Below are 20576 nucleotides of genomic sequence, written 5' to 3'. Positions count from 1 at the left end.
GCATCTTCCACCTTTATCTAATCTGGCCTATGTGTTACACGAGAGCCACTGTAATGTGGTCAACTTTTAATTGCCTGTTAGATAGTCCACCAAAGTGTACCAAATAATTATGACAAAATATAGGAATACAATGCCAGTTTGCCAAAGGCAGCAGACACATAGGAACACTGTTTCCTGAGTCAAAATCCTGCAACTGCCTCCCCAAGGGTACTATGGGTGCACCTGTACCAAATGGACAGGAGTTGCTCATCATGATATTTTTATTCATTCGTGGGATGAGGGTGTCACTGGCTAGGCCAGAATCTTTTGCCCATCTCTAATTACTCAGAGGGTAATTAAGAGTCAACCATATTGTTGGTGGGTTTGGAATCACATGTTGGCCAAATCAATTAAGGATGGTAGTTTATTTCCCTAAAGGGCATTAGTGAACCACATGGATCTTTTTGACAATGGATTCATACACATCAGATTCTTAATTCTGGATATTAATTGAATTCCAATTCCACTATCTGCTGTGGCAGGATTCGAACCAGGTTCCGCAGAACATTTTCTGGGTTAACAGAGTCGAAAATTGTAATGCTGAAAAAGCAGAGCAGGTCAGGTCAGGCAGCATCCGAGGAACAAGAAAGTTGATGATTCAGGCATAAGCAAAGATGATTAACAACCCAATAAAAATACCACTAGCTCACTATCGCTTCCTACTGTTTAATGGATGCTGACCTAACCATTCCCCAGGAATGAATGGATTTAAAATGATGTGGAGGAACCAGTGTTGGACTGAGGCGGACAAAGTTAAAAATCACACAACACCAGGTTATAGTCCAACAGGTTTATTTGGAAGTACTAGCTTTCTGAGCACTGCTCCTTCATTGGGTAGCTGTAGGACAGGATCATAAGACACAGAATTTATAGTAAAAGATTAGTGTCATGCAACTGAAATGATATACTGAACAAACCCAGATTGCTGTGAAATCTTTCATCTTTTGGAATGGGTTGCAGGTTTCGGTTTATCAATGTGTAAATTCCAGAACTTCTTTGAAGTCACATTCTTGAGATAACAAGGTTTTTTAAAAAAGTGAAATGTCAGCTCAGACAATGCATTAAAGGTGTGAGGCTGGAGTCTGTCTGTATTCCAATCTTGAGTCAGACTGGTTCTATTTCCAAATTAGGAATTTATAAATATTACATGGATTGACTACCTGCAGGTTGTGCGCTTTTTGAGCAAAATAGAATGTATCTGCAAATGTATATTCACCCCATAGACATATAATGCAGGCAGTCAATCCAAGTAATATTTTATAAATTCCAACTTTGGAAACAGAACCAGTCTGACTGAAGATTGGGATACAGACAGACTCCAACCTCACACCTTTAATGCATTGTGTGAGCTGACCTTTTTTTTTATAAAACCTTGTTATCTTGAGAATGTGACTTAGAGTAAGTTTGGGGATTTACATATTGATAAACCGAAACCTGCAACCCATTCTAAAAGATTAAACACTTAACAGCAATCTAGGTTTGGGGTTCAATATGTCATTTCAGTTGCATGACACTAATCTTTTGCTATAAATTCTGTATCTTATGACCCTGCTGCACAACGCTCCGAAAGCTAGTGCTTTCAAATAAACCTGCAGGACTGTAACCTGGTGTTGTGTGATTTTTAAGTGGATTTAAAATGAACCATATTGGCCACTGTTTAGTCCTGTTCCCATAAGCCACCTTTCTGACGCCTGCGCAGTGCAGCTGTCTCCCGGCATGCCCCGCAGGGACCGGAAACGTGGGGAATTTGAATTTGTTGTGGCGACATTGCCGCTCGTGCCGGCGGCGGCGGTTGGACTGAGGCGCTGCTCCCGTTACCGGGCGGAGAGGGGTAAACACAAACTGCCATGACTTCCAAGAACATCATCAGCAGCCGCTTCGGCCTCCGCAAAGCGGACGTGTCCCGGTCCGAGAGCGACACCGACAAGGTCCGGAAAGAAAACGCGCTGCTCAAGAAATCCCTGGAGGAGCTGAGCAAGGGCCAGACATGGGAGCGCGAGAGGAACCGCCTGCTGGAGGTGGGTCTCGGCCTGTGCTGGCCTTGGCCTCAGGACCACTGGGGACATTAGTGCCCCCTCTACCCCCGCCAGTCTGCTCTGGCGAGTTACTTACCTACCCACCCCGTGTCCCTTTTTAAATCACTGACGTTATAAATGTGATGCAGTTAACAATCTCCTGGCAATATGCTACTTTCTCCCCACCCCCACCCTCCTTTCACTTACCTCTCCACCCTGCAGGCTCTCTGCCTGTATTCCCGATGAAGGGCTTTTGCCCGAAACGTCGACACTCCTGCTCCTCGGGTGCTGCCTGAACTGCTGTGTTTTTTCCAGCCATTCCTGAAGAAGGGCTTATGCCCTAAACGTCGATTCTCCTGCACCTTGTTGCCTGACCTGCGCTTTTCCAGCAACACGTTTTTCAGCTCTGATCTCCAGCATCTGCAGTCCTCACTTTCTCCTCCCTGAAGAAATTACTCCTCATCTCAGTTCTAAAAGGTTGTTCCTTCTTTCTGAAATTGTGCCTGTAGATCCAAGTCTCTCCTTCTAATGGAAACATCTTCTCCATGTTCCTCTATTCAGATCTTTCAGTATTCTGTAAGTTTCAATGTATTCCATCTGTCACTGCTTTGCTCACTCTCCTAGCTTGCCTGGGTCTTTCTGCAGCCTTCCTCAACACTACCTGTTCTTCCACTTATCTTTGTGTCATTTGCAAACTTAGTAACAATGCCCTCAGTTTCTTTGTACTGTTCATTAATATATAACGTGAATAGTTATGGTTCCCAACACTGACTCCTGCAGAACTCAACTGTTCACTGGTTGCCATCCTGAAAAAAAACCCCTTTATTCACCCTTTCTGGCTTCTACCAGTCAACTAATCCTCAATCCATGCCAGTATTTTGCCCTTAATACCATGGGCTCTTATGATATTTAGCAGCCTCCTGTGTGATGCCTCTTAAAGGCCTTCTGAAAATCCAAATAGATTACATCCACTGGCTCTCCTTTGCTAATTTGCTTAATACCACCTCAAAGAATCCTAACAGGTTTGTCAGACATGATCTCTGCTTGATGAAGCCTTGCTGACTATTATTTTACCATTCACTTCCAATAGTTTGTATGGTAAAATAGGGAAATCTAAAAAGGCCTTCAATTGCTGCCAACTTTTACATGTTAATTCCAAAATTTTAATTTCGGTTCATGTTGGTCGATTTGATTGCTTGCTGCAAGCTTCTGTGTTTTGTTTCAAAGTGTAATGATGTAAACCAAATCATAGAATGATTAGTGTATGAAACGAGATTGTTCAGCTTGTCTGTCATCTCTCTGTAAGCGCAACTAACTTAGTCTCCCTCATCAGCCTTTTCTCTTTGGGTCTGCAAACATTTTTGCTTCAGGTGTCTATCCAATTTGCTTTTGAAAGTCTTAATTGACTCTGCCTCACCATGCTCTCGAGCAGTGTGTTTGAGATTTTAATCATTTGAAAAACATTTATAATTATGTTGTCTTTGATCCTTTTGCCAATCACCTTAAATCTGTGTTCACTCTCTGTATTAAGCTGTATTTTACACCAATTCCATGAGCTCTTGAAATTTATCACAATTTGCAATGCTTCCAATTTTGGTCAATTGCAACTTTTGAAGTTGCGGCATCTATACCAAGAAGGATTCCTGAAGAAGGGCTTATGCCCGAAATGTTGATTCTTCTGCTCCATGGATGCTGCCTGACCTGCTGCACTTTTCCAGCATCACATTTTTCAGCATCTATACCAAAGTCAGTATCCTTAATAGATATAAGAAAATCAGTGACTCTTGTCCTCTTGAAAACACCTCTACATACTTCAAGTTTGCAAAACAATTGTTCAACATTGCCCTGTTTATTGACTTTCAGCTAACCTTGTATCTGTGTTCCTCTGTGCCTTTTTTTGTGGGTGTCCATCTTGTAACACTACTTCAAAAATCTTTTGGGATTCACGTAGAACACATGGACTGCATTGCCTTCATTGACCATTTAAGTGTTTTGTAAACAGAATAACAATCAAGTTGATTAATTGTGTGTTTTTCCATGCCCCATTCTTGAACACAGATTGTTTATTGGGGTGTGGTTCCATGATCTTTCCCAAGTGATTTTCAGGAAACACTGAGAAAATGTTTGACATTGGACTATGCATGCACTGCAGCCAGTCTGCTCTTACATGAGAATTCTAAACAGAGCTGCAAGAATTTGATCCCGAGCAATTGTTCGGAGGCCAAGATGAGTCTTCCAGTGTAGCTCCAGTTGCAATTGACAAATTCTGCTAAAGAGGAAATTGAACCTCAGCTATTCTCAGTGTCACCTTGGGCTCATTCTTTTTTTTTTAAGGTCAACTTTCATTTCAGAGACCTGAGCACATAATACAGGTTGGCGTACAAATGCATCCTGACAGAGAACTTAGGCTTTAGGTGTGGTCTTTCTGCTAAAACTTTGAGTTCCAGTTTACCTGTTAGATCTGTTAATTATATATTAATTGTATTCACACATATGAAGTGTGTTTATTAATTCAGGATTTAGTTTTGCCTTGTGCAACAGACAACTGAAACTTTTGAGTTAGCTGAGCATGTTTGTATTGTGTAACTCTAAATGCTTATAAAAATGTGTAAAGGCTGGCTCCTGATTGGAAGTGTAGTGGACAGCGAAGAGGGTTACCTCAGATTACAACAGAATCTTGACCAGATGGGCCAATAGGCTGAGAAGTGGCAGATGGAATTTAATTCCGATAAATGCGAGGTGCTACATTCGGGAAAGCAAATCTTAGCAGGACTTATACGCTTAATGGTAAAGTCCTAGGGAGTGTTGCTGAACAAAGATGTTGTGAAACTTGACAGGGTACAGAAAAGATTTACAAGGATATTGCCAGGGTTGGAGGATTTGAGCTACAGGGAGAGGCTGAACGGGCTAGGGCTGTTTTCCTTGGATCGTCGAAGGCTGAGGGGTGACCTTTTAGAGGTTTACAAAATTATGAGGGACATGGATAGAGTAAACAGGCAAAGTCTTTTCCCTGGGGTCGGGGAGCCCAGAACGAGAGGGCATAGGTTTAGGGTGAGAGGGGAAAGATATAAAAGAGACCTACGGGGCAACTTTTTCTCACAGAGGGTGGAACGTGTCTGGAATGAGCTGCCAGAGGAAGTGGTGGAGGCTGGTACAATTGCATCATTTAAGAGGCATTTGGATGGGTATATGAATAGGAAGGGTTTGGAGGGATATGGGCCGGGTGCTGGCAGGGGGGACTAGATTGGGTTGGGATATCTGGTCGGCATGGACGGGTTGGACTGAAGGGTCTGTTTCCATGCTGTACGTCTCTATGACTCTATAACTTTTTCTGGTCCTCCCGACCATAACTAATGTCTCAAATTTCTGCATTGGCGTCCAGTTGTACATCCATTTTTAGTGGATTTTTCCTTTTTACTTTTCTCATTGTATGAATCTGACCTTTTCAAAGACCACTCCATTTGTGGGCATCTTAGATTGAAAGTAGAGGTATTTTTTTCTCAATCTATTTTTGATCTTTGCAAAAGAGCAAGGTTTCAAGGCAACATCTTTAATATTTTTGCTTTTTTCATACAGAAAATTCTGGCACTTGAAACTACAAAGCAGAAACAGATCCAAGAACTTGAACAGAAAGACAGGCAGCTACAGACCATGAAAGATCAGTTATCCAAATCTGGAAGTAATGAGGTGAATGCCCTGCGCAGAATGCTTGAAGATAAAAATAATGATATAAAGAAAAAAGAACAGCTCTTCAAGTCCTTGAGTGAGGAAACTGAAAATCTGAAAAATAAACTGTCTGCAATCACTTTAAAATGCAAAGAACTTGAAATCAGCGTTCCAAATCTTTTACCTCAGGTAAAATTGTTTATTCAAGATATTGTAGTTTTATACACATTAGTTTCACTAATATCCCCATTTAATCTTGTTCCTTGGATTTTAGAAGCACCATTGTCTGCCAGTAATATCATCCTTCCTATTCATATATCCATCCAGATGCCTTTTAAATGCTGTAATTGTACCAACCTCCACCACTTCCTCTGGCAATTCATTCCATACACCCTCTGTTGAAAAAGTTGCCTCTTAGGTCCCTTTAATATCTTTCCCCTCTCAACCTAAACCTCTGTCCTCTAGTTCTGGCCTCCCCATCCCAGGGAAAAGACCTTGTCTATTTATCCTATCCGTGCCCCTCATGATTTTATAAACCTTTTATCAGGTCACCCCACAGCCTCTGACGCTCAAGGGAAAATAGCTTATTTAGCCTCTCCCTGCAGCTCAAATCCTCCAACCTTGGCAACAGCCTTGTAAATCTTTTCTGAACCCTTTTAAGTTTCACAATATCCTTACGGTAGGAAGGAGACCAGAATTGCATGCAATATTCCCAAAGTGGCCTAACCAATGCGCTGTACAACCGCAACACGACCTCCCAACTCCTCTCGTCATTGATCTGATCAATAAAGGAAAGCATGCCAAATGCCACCCCCACTATCCTATCTACCTGCGACTCTACTTTAAAGGGACTAATAACCTGCACTCCAAGGTCTCTTTGTTCAGCAACACTCCCCAGGGCCTTACTATTAAGTGTATAAGGCCTGCATTGATTTGCTTTTACAACTGCAGCACCTCGCATTTATCTAAATTATCTGAATTAAACTCCATTTGCCACTTCTCAGCCCATTGGCCCATCTGGTCAAGATCCTGTTGTACTGAGGTAACCTTCTTCACTGTCCACTACACCTGCAATTTTGGTGGCATCTGCAAACTTACTAATATACTTACTATGTTCTCATCCACAGTATTTATATAAATGACAAAAAGCAGTGGACCCAGCACCGATCCTTATGGCACTCCACTGGTCACAGGCCTCCAGTCTGAAAAGTAATCCCCCACCACCCTCTGTCTTTTACCTTCGAGCCAGTTCTGTATCCAAATGGCTAGTTCTCCCTGTATTCCATGAGCTCTAACCAGTCTCCCATGAGGAATATTGTTTGCCTTACTGAAGTTCATATAGATCATAACTACTGCTCTGCCCTCATCAATCCTCTTTGTTTCTTCTTTAAAAACTCAATCAAGTTTGTGAGACATGATTTCCCACGCACAAAGCCATGCTGACTATCCCTAATTTGCCTTTCCAAATACATGTACATCCTGTCCCTCAGGATTCCCTCCAACAACTTGCCCACCACTGATGTCAGGCTCACTGGTCTATAGTTCCCTGGCTTTTCCTTACCACCTTTCTTAAATAGTGGCACCACGTTAGCCAATCTACAGTCTTCTGATACCTCACCAGTGACTATTGATGATACAAATATCTCAGCGAGGTGCCCAGCAATTACTTCCCTAGCTTACCACAGGGTACATCTGATTAGGTCCTGGGGAGTTATCCACTTTTATACATTTGAAGACATCCAGCATTACTTCCTCTGTAATATAGATGTTTTTCAAGATGTCCCCACCTATTTCCTTACATTCTATATCTTCCATGTCCTTTTCCACTGTAAATACTGATGCAAGATAATCATAGGAGCCATCTCCTGTGGCTCCACATATAGGCTGCTGTGTTGATCTTTGAGGGGCCATATTCTCTCCCTAGTTACCCTTTTATCCTTAATGTCGTTATAATGTATTGACATGGATAGAGAAGCAGAGAGTTGGAATAAATGGGGCCTTTTTGGAGTGGCAGACAATGATGAGAGGGGTGCCACAGGGTTCAGTGCTGGACCTCAGCTGTTCACAACATACATTAACCATTTGGATGAAGGAATTGAATGCCACCCCTCCAATTTGCAGGTAACACTAAGCTGGGTGGCTGTGTGTGCTGTGAGGAGGGTGCTAAGAGGCTGCAGGGTGACTTGGACAGACTGGCTGAGTGGGCAAATACTTGGCATATGCAATATATTGTGGATAATTGTGAGGTCACAAAAACAGGAGGGCAGATTATTTGAATGGTGACAGTATGGGAAAAGGCGAGGTGCAATGAAATTTGGGTGTCATGGTGGAACAGTCAATGATGGTTGGCATGCAGGGGCAGCAGGCAGAGAGGGAAACTAATGATATAGTCCCCTTCATAGCAAGACGATTTGAATATCGGAGCAAGGATGTCTTGCTGCAGTTATACAGGGCTTTGGTGAGGCCACACCTTGTGTATTGTGTGCAGTTTTGGTTTCCTAGTCTGAGGAAGGACATTCTTCTTACTGAGGGAGTCCAGCAAAGCTTTACCAGACTGATTCCCAGGATGGCAGGACTGACCTATGAGGAGAGACTGGATCAATGGCTTGTATTTGCTAGAATTTAGAAGAATGGAGGGAAATCTCATAGAAACATAACATTTTGATGGGACTGGACAGGCTAGATGTGGAAAGAATGTTCCCAAAACTGGGGGATGTCCAGAACAAGGAGTCACAGTCTAAAAATAAGGGGTAAGCCATTCAGGACTGAGATGAGGAAAAACTCCTTCACTCAGAGTTGTGAACCTGTGGAATTCTCTCCCACAAGAAAGCTGTTGGGGTCAGTTAATTAGATATATTCAAGAGGCAGCTGGATGTGGCCCTTGAGGCTAATGGGATCAAGGGTTATCGGGAGAAGGCAGAAATGGGATATGAGGTTGCATGATCAGCTGGGATTGTATTGAATAGTGTTACAGGCAGAAAGGGCTGAATGGCCTACTGTTGCACTTATTTCTTGTTTCTATGTTTCTAGACTAAACTAGTCAAATAAATACTGTGGCTACGAGGTCAGGTCAGAGGTGAGGAATCTTGCAGTAAGTAGTTAACCACTTGACTCCCTAAACACCACATCCACTGATGCTCAGTAGTAGCAGTGTGTACTATTGACAAGATGCACAGCAGAAATTCACCAAGGCTCCTTAAAGCTCCTTGGCATCTTCCAAACCCACAACCATGACCATCTAGTAGGACAAAGGCAGCAGACATATGGAATGCCAGTACCTGAAAGTTCTTTCCAAGCCCAGTCGGCACAGCCCACTTTCCATGGATAAATTAATTGTTTTGAAGTCATTAACTGCCTTTGTTTCCAGCACCCTATGGTCAGCAAGTTCCATGTAGAAAAGCTTGGTATGTATAGATGTAAAGATGGGTGGAGGGGCAGGTAGTATTGAGGAGATGGGGAGACTGCAGAAAATTTTGACAGATTTGGAGATTGGACAAACAAGTGGCAGATGAAATACAATGTAGGAAAGTTCAAGGTCATTCACTTTTTCTAGGAAGAATAGAGGCATGCACTATTTTCTAAATAGGAAGAAAATTCAGAAATCTGAAGTACAAAGGGACTTGGGAGTTCTAGATCAGGATTCTCTCAAGGTAAACTTACACGTTGAGTTGGTAATTAGGCAGGCAAATACAATGTTGTCATTTATTTTGAGAGGACTAGAATATAAAAACAGGGCTGTAATTCTGAGGCTTTATAAAGCTTTGGTCAGACCATATTTAGAGTATTGTGAATACTTTTGGGCCCCATATCTCCAGATGTATTGGCCCTGGAGCCAGAGAAGGTTCATCCCAGGAATGAAAGACATAACATGAGGAATGTTTGAGGATTCTGGGACGACATGTGATGATTAGAAGGTTGAGGGAGAATCTGATTGAAACTTAGAGAATACTGAATGGCCTGGCCAGAGTAGATATTGGGAAGATGTTTCCATTGGCAGGAAAGATGAGGATCAGAGGGCACAGCCTTAGAGTAAAGGGAAGACTCTTTTAGAACAGGGCTAGGGAGAAACTTCATTAGCCTGGAGGGCTGTGGGTGCCGGCATTTGCATTTATTTAAAACAGAGATAGGATCTTGATTGCCAAGGGGATCAAAGGTTATGGCAAGAAAATGGAAAAAACGTATCAATTATGATTGGGTGGGAGGAGGGGGGATGGATTGGTCAAGGTGAGAAAAGAATAGAGTTGCAGTAGGAAGAGTTGAGTTCTGTGGGGCAGGAGAAGGCAGAACAGTAGTCTGCCTGGACAGTCCTGTTTGTCAATTTGGATTGGACGTAGAAGCAAGCTGCCTGGGTTTGGGGGCTTATGATTTTGGAGGTCGTGGAAGGGAGATCATCACATGAAATGAGATTCCTGACTGTTGTGGATACGATGGCCTGATGTTCCATGGTGGGGTCATGGTCCAGCAGCCCACACCAGACTTTGTCATCACATTGGCTGCTACTAATGTTCCCCTGAGCAGCTATTCATTCTCCCAGGCTGACCTTTTACCCTTCCTTTGACTGCCCAATTGATTTTCTCTCAGCTCCATCTCCACCTTCAGTTTGCTCCTCCTTGCCCCCCACCCCAAATCTCAGTTTTCAGCACATATACCAACCATTTCCTAGCTAAGATCAGTTCTGAAGAAGGGTCACTGGACCCAAATCATTAACTCTACTTTCTCTGCACAAATGCTGCCAGAACTGCTGGGTTTTTTCCAGCAATTTTATTGTTGTTCCCACTTTCTCCAATTTCACCTAACTTTGTAGCTAATTTTTGCATCCCTGGAACAATCCTGATAAATTTCCTCTGCACCATGTCGAGGCCCTTCCCAGCCTTCATAAAATGAAGCAGTAAGAACTGCCTGCACTACTGTAACTGTGGCCCAGCCAGACGTCTGTAAAGCTTCAGCACAATGTACTAACTCGTACATGTATTTCAGAAACCTAACAGTCTGTATCACCTGCCAATCAATACACATGAAGCCCTGCATCCTCTATGCTTTTTAAAATTCTGTTAAGTCTGAATTAGCTCGCGCCAAAATGGATCACCTCACGCTTTCCCCAATAAATTCCGTCTGCCATGTGCTTTCCCATTCTGCTGGCCTATCTGTACTGAACTTTTATTAACAATCTGGAATACAGGCCATCCAGACCAGGTGATGTTTATAATCTTGGCATAAGCAGCTTTTCAATGGACTATGACTTACATTTTTAATACTACTATTATTTCTGTCATCTCTACTTCTACAAATGTTTAGCACTTGTTAAGTATTCTAGCCTTGCCCTGTGGTTAGAAGTATAAATTACCCTCTTTGTTTCAGATAGATTTCATACTGTCTCTTGTATCTGGTGACTATTTAGAGGTAGTTAGAAAATGTTTTGAGCAATCTTTCATGTAAACTGCCACACCGTCTTCATTCTCTCTTTGCCAGTTGTCTCCTTTTGATTTACCTGCTCAATCTATTGTATTTGGCCTAAGTCTTGATTGAGAAATTTACTTGATCTGAATCATATGTTCTCCTTTGTTTCTTCATTGTTTATATCACCCTTGTCATTGAAGGAAACTAAAGCCAGGATTCCCTTACCTTTCACTCTTGTTGAAATGTATTACTCTGTACCTGAAACATCAGGTTATAAACATATTAAAGGTTGTTCTGTTAAATTTTTGAACTTGTAAACCAAATTATTTTCACTAAGTTGCAGGAAAATACTGATTAACCATGCATAGTGTAAGATAGACTGCTCCAATTACTTACAACACCTAATTCTTGACTATGATGAACCAGATTAATCTTCCTCAAAATATAAGATGATGATAGCCAGGATCCTAACTTTCCCTTATTTTAAACGGAAATGCTAGGCATTACATGCCAGGTGTAATTCAGTTGATCAAACCCACCAGTCTTAAAGCAAAACACGTTTTATTCGTATATTGTGGTTAAAATACAACAAAAGAAATAAGAAATTGGAATAACTGAACTCTGTTGGAAAACCTAACAGGATAGTAGATTACGTACTACTGAACAGTAACTGTTTCAATAAAGTAACATTCCATAAACACACACTTGGTAAAGGCAAATTCAGTAAAATAGATTTGTCTCACAGGCAGTTCTCCACTCCAGGAGGAAAGCATCTAAAGAAAACTGAGTTGCAGGGAGAGATGTACCTGCAGCTTCCAAACCCATCTTCAAGACTCCAGCAACTGCTACTACTCAAAAACTAAGACAAAAATCTTGGTTCAGTGGGAGCTTGGCCCCACCCATCCAATCCGCTTCTATTGTTTTAACATTTTAAAAAATTCAAGGCCTCACAAGCTGTTTACTTGATTGAAATAGACAGCTCCACGCTTACACCTTAAAACCTCTCCAAGAAAAAAGCAGACAAAATACACCTCTTAAACTATAGTACCAACACACCTCCCCAGACACCTCTTAAAGCCATTGTATTGTCACAACTAATTTTTATTCTAATGTCCCTCATCAGGATTTCTTTCCCGAAATTATCTCTACATGTATTAAAGAGAAGAATTCAGATTAATTTTGTTGTTAATTTTAAGTGTTGATTGATTTGAAGTTGTCATAGTCATACAGCACAAAACCAGACCATTCAGGCCAAACAGTTCATGCTGAATGTAGGTTCGCTTGCTGAAAACGTTCATTTTCAGACGTTTCATGGCCATACTAGGTAACATCTTCAGTGAGCCTCCGGAAGAAGCACTGTGGTGTAGCCCGCTGTCTATTTGTGTTTGGGTTTCTTGGGCTTGTGATGTCATTTACTGTGGTGATGTCATTTCCTGTTCTTTTTCTCAGGGGGTAGTCAATGGGATCCAAAACAATGTGTTTGTTGATAGAGTTCTGGTTGGAATGCCGTGCCTCTAGGAATTCTCGTGCGTCTCTGTTTGGCTGTCCTAGGACTGATGTGTAGTCCCAGTTGAAGTAGTGTCCTTCCTCATCTGTATGTAAGGATACTAATGAGAGTGGGTCATGTCTTCTTTGTGGCTAGTTGATGTTCATATACCAAAGATGAACATCAACTCGTCAAAGGACTGAGCAATGAAGGCAAGTGTGTTAAATGGCTTTTTTAACCACTCTTTCTTTATGTGACACAAACTTTAAAGAATTATGTACCTGAACACCCGAGGTCCCTCTGTTCTACAATGCTACCTAAGACCCTTTTTACAAATCCTGCCCTTAATTGTTGTATCAAAATGCAATACCTCATATTTATCCAGATTGAAACCATCTGCCATTTTATCAGCCCATTGACTCACTTGATTAAGATCCCTTTGTAATCTTAAATAACCTTCTTCACTGTACCCTATACCACCAATTTTGATGTCGTCCGCAAAGTTACTAACCATGCCTTCTATATTCTCATCCACAAAATTATATAAATGACAAACAAAAGAGGACCCAGACTGATCCCTGTGGAACAGTGGTAGCAGGCCTCTGAAAAGCAATCTTTGTGGTTTGTTTTGGGGCCTCCAGTCCAAAAGGCGATCTTCATGGTTTATTCTGGGGCTTCAATTAAGAATGACTTTGTTTTCATTTCTTATAGTGCCAAAGTGGATCATCACATGAAATGGGAACACTCCAGGCTCAACTAAAAGATGTACGTATTCTAGTTATATCAATATTTCATCATGTTTTCTAATGTACAGAAGTAGTTGGTTAATGCCTCTAAAGCTAAACTGAAAAAGAGATGAATCGAGAATTGGGTACGGCATCTAAATGAAGCAAAAACCAAATGACTATATTAAATTAAAATTAGGACTTCATGAACAGTCCCCATCAGTTTAAACCATGCAAGTTTAAAACCGACTCACTTCAGTGTTGTGCTCGGAACAATATCATTATCCTTTTGTATTGACACTGATTTCAAATTTGTTGTGTCTAGTGTCTCAAATTATCCAATACTGTGGGCAGAAACAACTGTTTTAATGATTGTTGATAATTCATTAGTGAGCATAAAACTGGAGATAAAAGCAAATCATCTGATGACTTTCACAGAAATTACTGACATGACCTGAGAAATATTTTGCAATAGTTTGTGCCCCACGTGGAAATCTGAAGATTTTCCAATCCATATCACATGCCTCAATGGCCTTGGAAAATTGGACTGCAAAAATGATTGATTAGTGTTCATTGTGTGCTGAAAGGTAGGGAATGGTGCCAGTGTAGCTGTGAAAGATGGACTGTTTCACGTACCTGACGAAGAGGCAGGCATAGCTGGGGCCCAGGCAGCTGCCCATGGTTTGGAAGGAAAAGTTGTTGAAGGTGAGGACCAGTTCAGCCCAGTGAATGAGTGTGTCAGTGGAAGGGTACTGGCTGGGTCAGTGTGAGTGGAAGAAACGGAGGGCTTGAAGGCCTTCATTGTGGTGGATAGATGTGTCCATGGTGAAGATAAGGCGTTAGGGGTCGGGGAAATTAAAGTTTCGGAGGAGGTAAAGAGCATGGGTGGTGCCCTGAACATAGGTGGGGAGTTCCTGGACTAAGGGGGACAGTTGGGTGTCAAGGTATGCAGCGGTGAGTTCAGTGGGGCTGGGGCAGGAGCAGGCTGAGACAACTGGTCGACCGGGGCAGTCATGTTTATGAACCTTGGGTAGGAGATAGAATCGGGTAACTGGTTGTACTGAGCAGAAAATGTTTCAATATCTATTAATTTATGAAGTCAAGCCAATTGACAGGTGCACGACTTGAGTCCATATCAGGAATGCTTAAATTTTCTTCTTAAAATGCTCGAGTAATTTGTGTCAGTGATTTGAAAAGCATGACCCCTACCTACTGTCAAAATTGCTGACACACCATTTCACTTTCTTCTTAATGTAGACTTTTAGTTTCATTAACAAACGTTTGCTGCAAATTCTTGCTGTAATACCACAACTGCAAATTAATCTGCCTACTATAATCAATGAATTCTGCATTCATAGAAGAGGCCATGCTTCTTGTCACTGGATGGGTGGAGAAAGTGTTTACTAGCTTCTAATTGTAACAGCATTTGAGTTCTCCACTAGGTGTCGCACAAGGCTGCTTCAAATTAGTTTGTACTAACTAAGCCAGTCTTGACCAAATATTTTTAACATTGAATGTTCCAGCTGATAGCGGTATAGTGTGAATGGGTCTGTTCTTCAGTTTGAAGGTTTCACTTGCAAATTCACTTGTCTGTTTGGGATTAATGACTGAGAAAATTTAAGCATTCCTGATATGGAGTAAAGTCTTGCACTTATCAATTGGCTTAACTTCATAAATTAATAGATAATGAAGCACTTTCTGCTCAGTACAACCAGTTACCTGATTCTATCTCCTACCCAAGATTCATAAACCTGACTGCCCAAGTCGATCATTGTCACAGCCTGCTCCCGCCCCACTGAATCCACCCCTGCATACCTGTCCCCCTTACTCCCCATTACATTTGGGGAACCACCCATGCCCTTCACCTCCTCCAAAACTTTAATTTCCCCGGCCCGTAATGCCTTATCTTCACCATGGACATCCAATCCCTGTACGCATCTATCCACCAGAATGAAGGCCTTCAAGCCCTCCACTTCTTCCACTCACACTGACCCAACCAGTACTCCTCCACTGACACTCATTCACTGGGCTGAACTGGTCCTCATCTTCAATAACTTCGCCTTCCAAACCATGGGCAGCTGCATGGGCCCCAGCTATGCCTGCCTCTTCATCAGGTACGTGGAACAGTTCACCTTTGACAGCTACACTAGCACCATTCCCCACCTTTCCCTCCACTACATCGATTTACTGTATTGGTGCTACCTTGTGGACTCACAAGGAGGTTGACAATTCATCAAGTTTACCAACACCTTCCACGCCGACCTCAAACTCACCTGGACCACCTCAGACACCTCCCTCCCCTTCCTGGAACTTTCCATGTCCATCTCCATCTCCATTGAACGACTAACCATGGACATCTACTACAAGCCCATTGACTCCCACAGCTACCTGGATGACACCTCCTCCCACCCTGCCTCCTGCAAAAATGCCATTATTCCCAATTCCTCTGCCTCTGCTGCATCTGCTCCCAGGAGGACCAATTCCATCTTAGAACATCGCAGGTGGCCTCCTCCTTCAAAGATCGCAATTTCCCCTCCCACGTGGTCAGTGATGCTATCCAGTGCATCTCTTCCAATTCCCGCACCTCCGCCCTTGAGTCCCATCCTCCAAGGTCCTCACCTTCCAATCCACCAACCTTCAGATACATTGCATAATCCCTGCCACTTACAAACAGACCCCACCATTAGGGATATATTTCCCTCCCCACCCCTTTCTGCATTTTGGACAGACCTTCACTCCGTGATTCCCCTGTTAGATCCATGCCTCACACCCCACTCCTGGCACCTTCCCCTACCAAAGCAAGATGTGCAAAACCTGCGCCAACACCTCCCCTGTCACTTTTGTCCAAGGCCCCAAAGGATGCTTCCACATCCGACAGAAATTTACAAGTACTTTACATGTACTGTATTCGTTGCATCCAATATCTCTTCTACATTGGGAGAGAAGATCGCCAAACCCTCACAACCCAATGCCTGAAGGAAAAACACCTCATCTTCTTTCTTGGGACCCTGCAATATCATGGAATCAATGTGGATTTCACCAGTTTCCTCATTTCCCCTCCCCCACATTATCCCAATCCCAAACCTCCAATGCGGCACCACCCTCTTAACCTGTCCATCTTCCTTCCGACCTATCCACTCCACCTTCTTCTCTGACCTATCACCACCACCCACCCCGTCTTCATTTGACCTTTCACATTCCCAGGTACCTTCTCTTCTTCCCCCTCCCATTTATCTCTCAGCCCCTGTGACTCACAAGCCTCATTCCTGAAGAGGGGCTCCCGCCTGAAATGTCAATTCTCCTGCTCCTTGGATGCTGCCTGACCTGCTGTGCTTTTCCAGCACCACTCTCAACTCTGATCTCCAACATCTGCAATTCTCACTTTCTCCTAGTTATCCATATGACGAATATTTATGGTATGTGGTTAGACAAATTCAGAAATGCAATGTACAATTGTACAATCTGTCTTTGAAGCGATGTAGGTACTGTTTACAGTTAGATTTGTCTTTCAAATACTGACCTCTGTTTTTACTTTAAAGATTTAATTTTTTCTTTAATTTAAGCCCAAGAACATTTATACTTCTAAGTTAATGAAATGCTTATGTTAGTAAAATTAAATGCCATAAATAACAGCTGCATTTGGTTTTATAGGCTCTAGAGAAAAACCAGCAGTGGCTGATTTACGATCAACAACGGGAAGCTTACGTCAGGGGTCTGCTTGGCCGGATATTTGAGCTAGAGCAACAAAATAGTCAGTGTTCTGACTCCAAAGAAGAAAGTATGGAACTACATCATTCTTCTAACGCATGGTTGTCCACCTTTCCTGTGTTGGGGATGATGGCACTTTTCAGTTTTCTCTCTCATTGTGGGGATAGTGAGCAAATTTCAAGAAAATAAGGTTTATCACAACAGTTTACATGAATAGAAGAGAAAAATAAACAAATCCAAAGCTGTAAAGCAATAATTTAAATGAATAATTAATAAAAATAGTTAGTGTGCTAAGCAGCACAGCTAACCAATAAAAGTTTTATTAATATTTTTAGTTTGTAAAAACAGACCTCTGAGGGCCCCATTGTGGCCCACAGACTACGTTTTGACAAACCTGCTCAAACGCAGCTGAAGTAAAAACACATGCTTTGTGCATTTCATGTCAGGCTCTGAAAGTTATGTCTTGTATTGTAAATTCTATGCAATAATGCATCACTGCCCATGAAAAAAAGAGACACTAATCCAGTAGATTTGGGATGCCCAGTAGAAATCACTGAACTTTTTCATCTGTGATTTCCAGAGATCTGAGTTACTTGTGTTCCTGTCATTAGTATTTACAATGAAACATAGAAGGTCAATCATCCAAAAAGATTTTTAAAATGCTTTGCTTGTAATTGATATACTCCTGATAGTTGGTTACTGAATGAATAAAGTAGAGCTAGTCTTTACTTGAAATAGATTTGTTACGGGTAAGAAGTTTCCCATACCTTTCGCCCAGCTCCACTCGTCCTTCCTCCACTCTAACCCTGTGTCAGTAAGTGTTTCTTGATATGTTCCAAGTAACCAGCCAAATCCACTTGTTTCAGTTGATGGAACAAGCAGTAATGCTCCTAATGGTCTCGTGAATCTTGCATCCTCAAAATGTGGCTCCAAGGATAAGTCCTTTGCTATTTTCCTGATAGTAAAGCTGTTGCACATTGTTTTTTTTTAAAAAAAAGTCTTTTTTTTAACTTCATGAATTAATTAATTTGTTTGTAGCCAGTTCTCTAATATTTTGTCTATTTACTCTGGGTCTGATAGTTTTGGTACCTAATTGCCTTGCTATATACCTGTAATCACCATCTAGACTAATTCAATCTCATTGTAGTGTGTGTTTTTTATCTAGTATTGCAACATATTCATTTGAGAATTTGTCTAGCCTGTAATATGTTATATAGTTGTAGTGTCTATTTTGGATATCTTTGGTACCTGTGATTATAAGAGCGTTATTTTTAGAGTTCCTTCCTTTGAGTGCCTGTGACTTAATTGACATGTTTTGATGTTTCTAGCAAATCAACAGCTGGAAAATAAACAGAAATACAATGAGCAGCTGCTTTCATCTATGAAAAAGGATTTTGAAGCACAGCGTGATATTGCAGAAAGACTTAAATCAGAGCTTTCTGATATTAAAAAGCGTTATGAAGAGAAGAGCTTGGAGGTCAATGCCTTAAATGTCAGACTGCAAGCAGAACAAGGTTGCAGTAAATGGAAGGCAGATGAAGAAAAGAAGTGCTCAGTTGAAAAAATACAGAAGCTTCAAACTGAGTTAGAAAACTTAAACGCTCAATATGGAGAGGAGAAAAAAAGATCAGCAGACTTATTATATCAGGTAAAAAAAAGATGTTTTGTTAATAATGCAGACTTGAGTGTTTGGGTTATTAAAATTGGTATGAACCAATGCCATTTTTAGTAGTGACAGTTCACAGCATGTGGTTAAATTGCTTTTTTAAATACTGGTTAGCATTCCTTAGATCATGTGCCTGAGCATGTAATTCATGATTGGTTTTCACCTTCCAAACAAATGCTAGACTGCCCAAACATCCTCCATGTATCTGTCTTTGCATTTGCTTCTCATTGCTCTGATTACCAGCAGGCACATTTGGTGGTGGTGGGCAAATCTTCACCCATATTTATTAGTCTGTTTGTCTGTAAACAAAAAGTTTTTGAAATACAAAGTTGGACTTCGTCAGAGCTTGGTACGTAGAACATAATCCAAGCAAGAACGAATTAGTTTCTGCTGAAAATACTTCTTCACTGATTTTGACTCATTTTTGGGCAGTAAACAGATTTGGTATATGAACACCAACTAGCCACAAAAAGACATGACCCACTCTCTCTAGTATCCTTCCATATGGATGAGGAAGGACACCAATTCGACTGGGACAATGCATGCATCCTAGGACAAGCCAAACAGAGAGACACAAGAATTCCTAGAAGCATGGCATTCCAACTGGAACTCTATCAACAAACATATTGACTTGGATCCCATTTACTGCCCCGAGAAAAAGAACAGGAAATGACATCACCAACCCAAAGGAAACCGAAACATACAAATAGAAAGCAGGCCATGCCACCAGTGCTTCATCCGGAGGCACAGTGATGGTACCTAGTATGGTGACAAAACGTCTGAAAACGAATCTTCCAGCTCAGCGAGCAAGCCTACATTTAGAACTCAACCTGAGCTACAAATCTTAAAACTCGCTAGTGCTGAACATTGTACAAATATCAATGAACATTCCTACCTCTGACTTAATGGAGGGAAAGTCATTGAAGCAGTTGAAAATAGTTGGGTCAAGGTCACTAGCCTGATGAATTTTTCTAGAGATGGTCCTGGAGCTGAAATGAATGACCTCTATCAACCACAATCATCTGCCTTTGTTCCAGCAATGACTATATTCAGCAAACGTTTTCTACCCGATTCCCGTTAACTCTAGTTTCGCCAGGCCTGATGTCAAGGACAGTCCTTTTACCTCATCACTGGAATTCAACTCTCTTTTTGTCCATGTTTGAACAAAGGTCAGGAGCTGAGTGGCCCTGCCAGAATGCAAACTGATTGTTAGAGAGCCAGATATCACTGAGAAAGTGCTGTTTGATAGCACAGTTGATGACGCCTTCCATCACTTCACTTCACTGATAATTGAGAGCAGACTCATTGGACAATAGTGGACATACTGGATTTTCCCGGTTTTTATGTGTTCAGGACATACCTGGGCAATTTCCATGTTGTCAGTATTGTAGCTGTATTGCAGCAGCAGCAGCTAGCAATGTGGCATGTTTTGGAGCTCTAGTCTTCAGAATTATTGCTGGAATGTTGTTAGGGCTCTTAGCCTTTCCAGTATGCAGTATCTCCAGCCATTCCTTGATCACATGAAGTGAATGTTTGGCTGAAATCTGGAACCTGTGATGCTAGAGACCTTTGGAGGAGGCTGAGCTCAATCATCCATCCATTACTTCTGGCTGGAGATTGTTGCAAATACTTCAGTCTTATCTTTTGTGCTGGGCTCTCCATTATTGAGTACAGGGATTATTTGTAGAACCGCTACCTCCAGTGCGTTGTTCAATTGTTATATCATCACTATTACAACTAGATGTGGCAGGATTTGATTTTGTTAACTGTGTAATCACTTAACTCTATCATTTGCTGCTTATGCTGTTTAGCATGCTGTAGCTTCACCAGGCTGATAACTCATTTTGAGATATACCTGTGCTTCTCCTGGCATG

The 20576-nt window shown here is 41.7% G+C and overlaps 1 protein-coding gene across 1 annotated transcript in view; it reads left to right on the top strand.

Annotated features, from left to right (window-relative positions):
- Window positions 1-1752: 1752 nt before the first annotated feature.
- Window positions 1753-20576, top strand: part of cep55l (centrosomal protein 55 like) — a 29992-nt gene continuing 11168 nt past the window's right edge. Inside the window, exons 1-5 of the mRNA XM_043712470.1 lie at window positions 1753-2057; window positions 5631-5909; window positions 13315-13368; window positions 16980-17106; window positions 18365-18684. Of these exons, the coding sequence (XP_043568405.1) occupies window positions 1887-2057; window positions 5631-5909; window positions 13315-13368; window positions 16980-17106; window positions 18365-18684 (951 nt within the window). The 5' untranslated portion in view covers window positions 1753-1886. The remainder of the gene's footprint in view (window positions 2058-5630; window positions 5910-13314; window positions 13369-16979; window positions 17107-18364; window positions 18685-20576) is intronic.

Source organism: Chiloscyllium plagiosum, chromosome 22, assembly GCF_004010195.1.
Source record: "Chiloscyllium plagiosum isolate BGI_BamShark_2017 chromosome 22, ASM401019v2, whole genome shotgun sequence".
NCBI classification, from domain to species: domain Eukaryota; kingdom Metazoa; phylum Chordata; class Chondrichthyes; order Orectolobiformes; family Hemiscylliidae; genus Chiloscyllium; species Chiloscyllium plagiosum.
The sequence above is the reverse complement of the archived record's forward strand: the minus strand, read 5'-3'. Positions and strand labels throughout refer to the sequence as shown.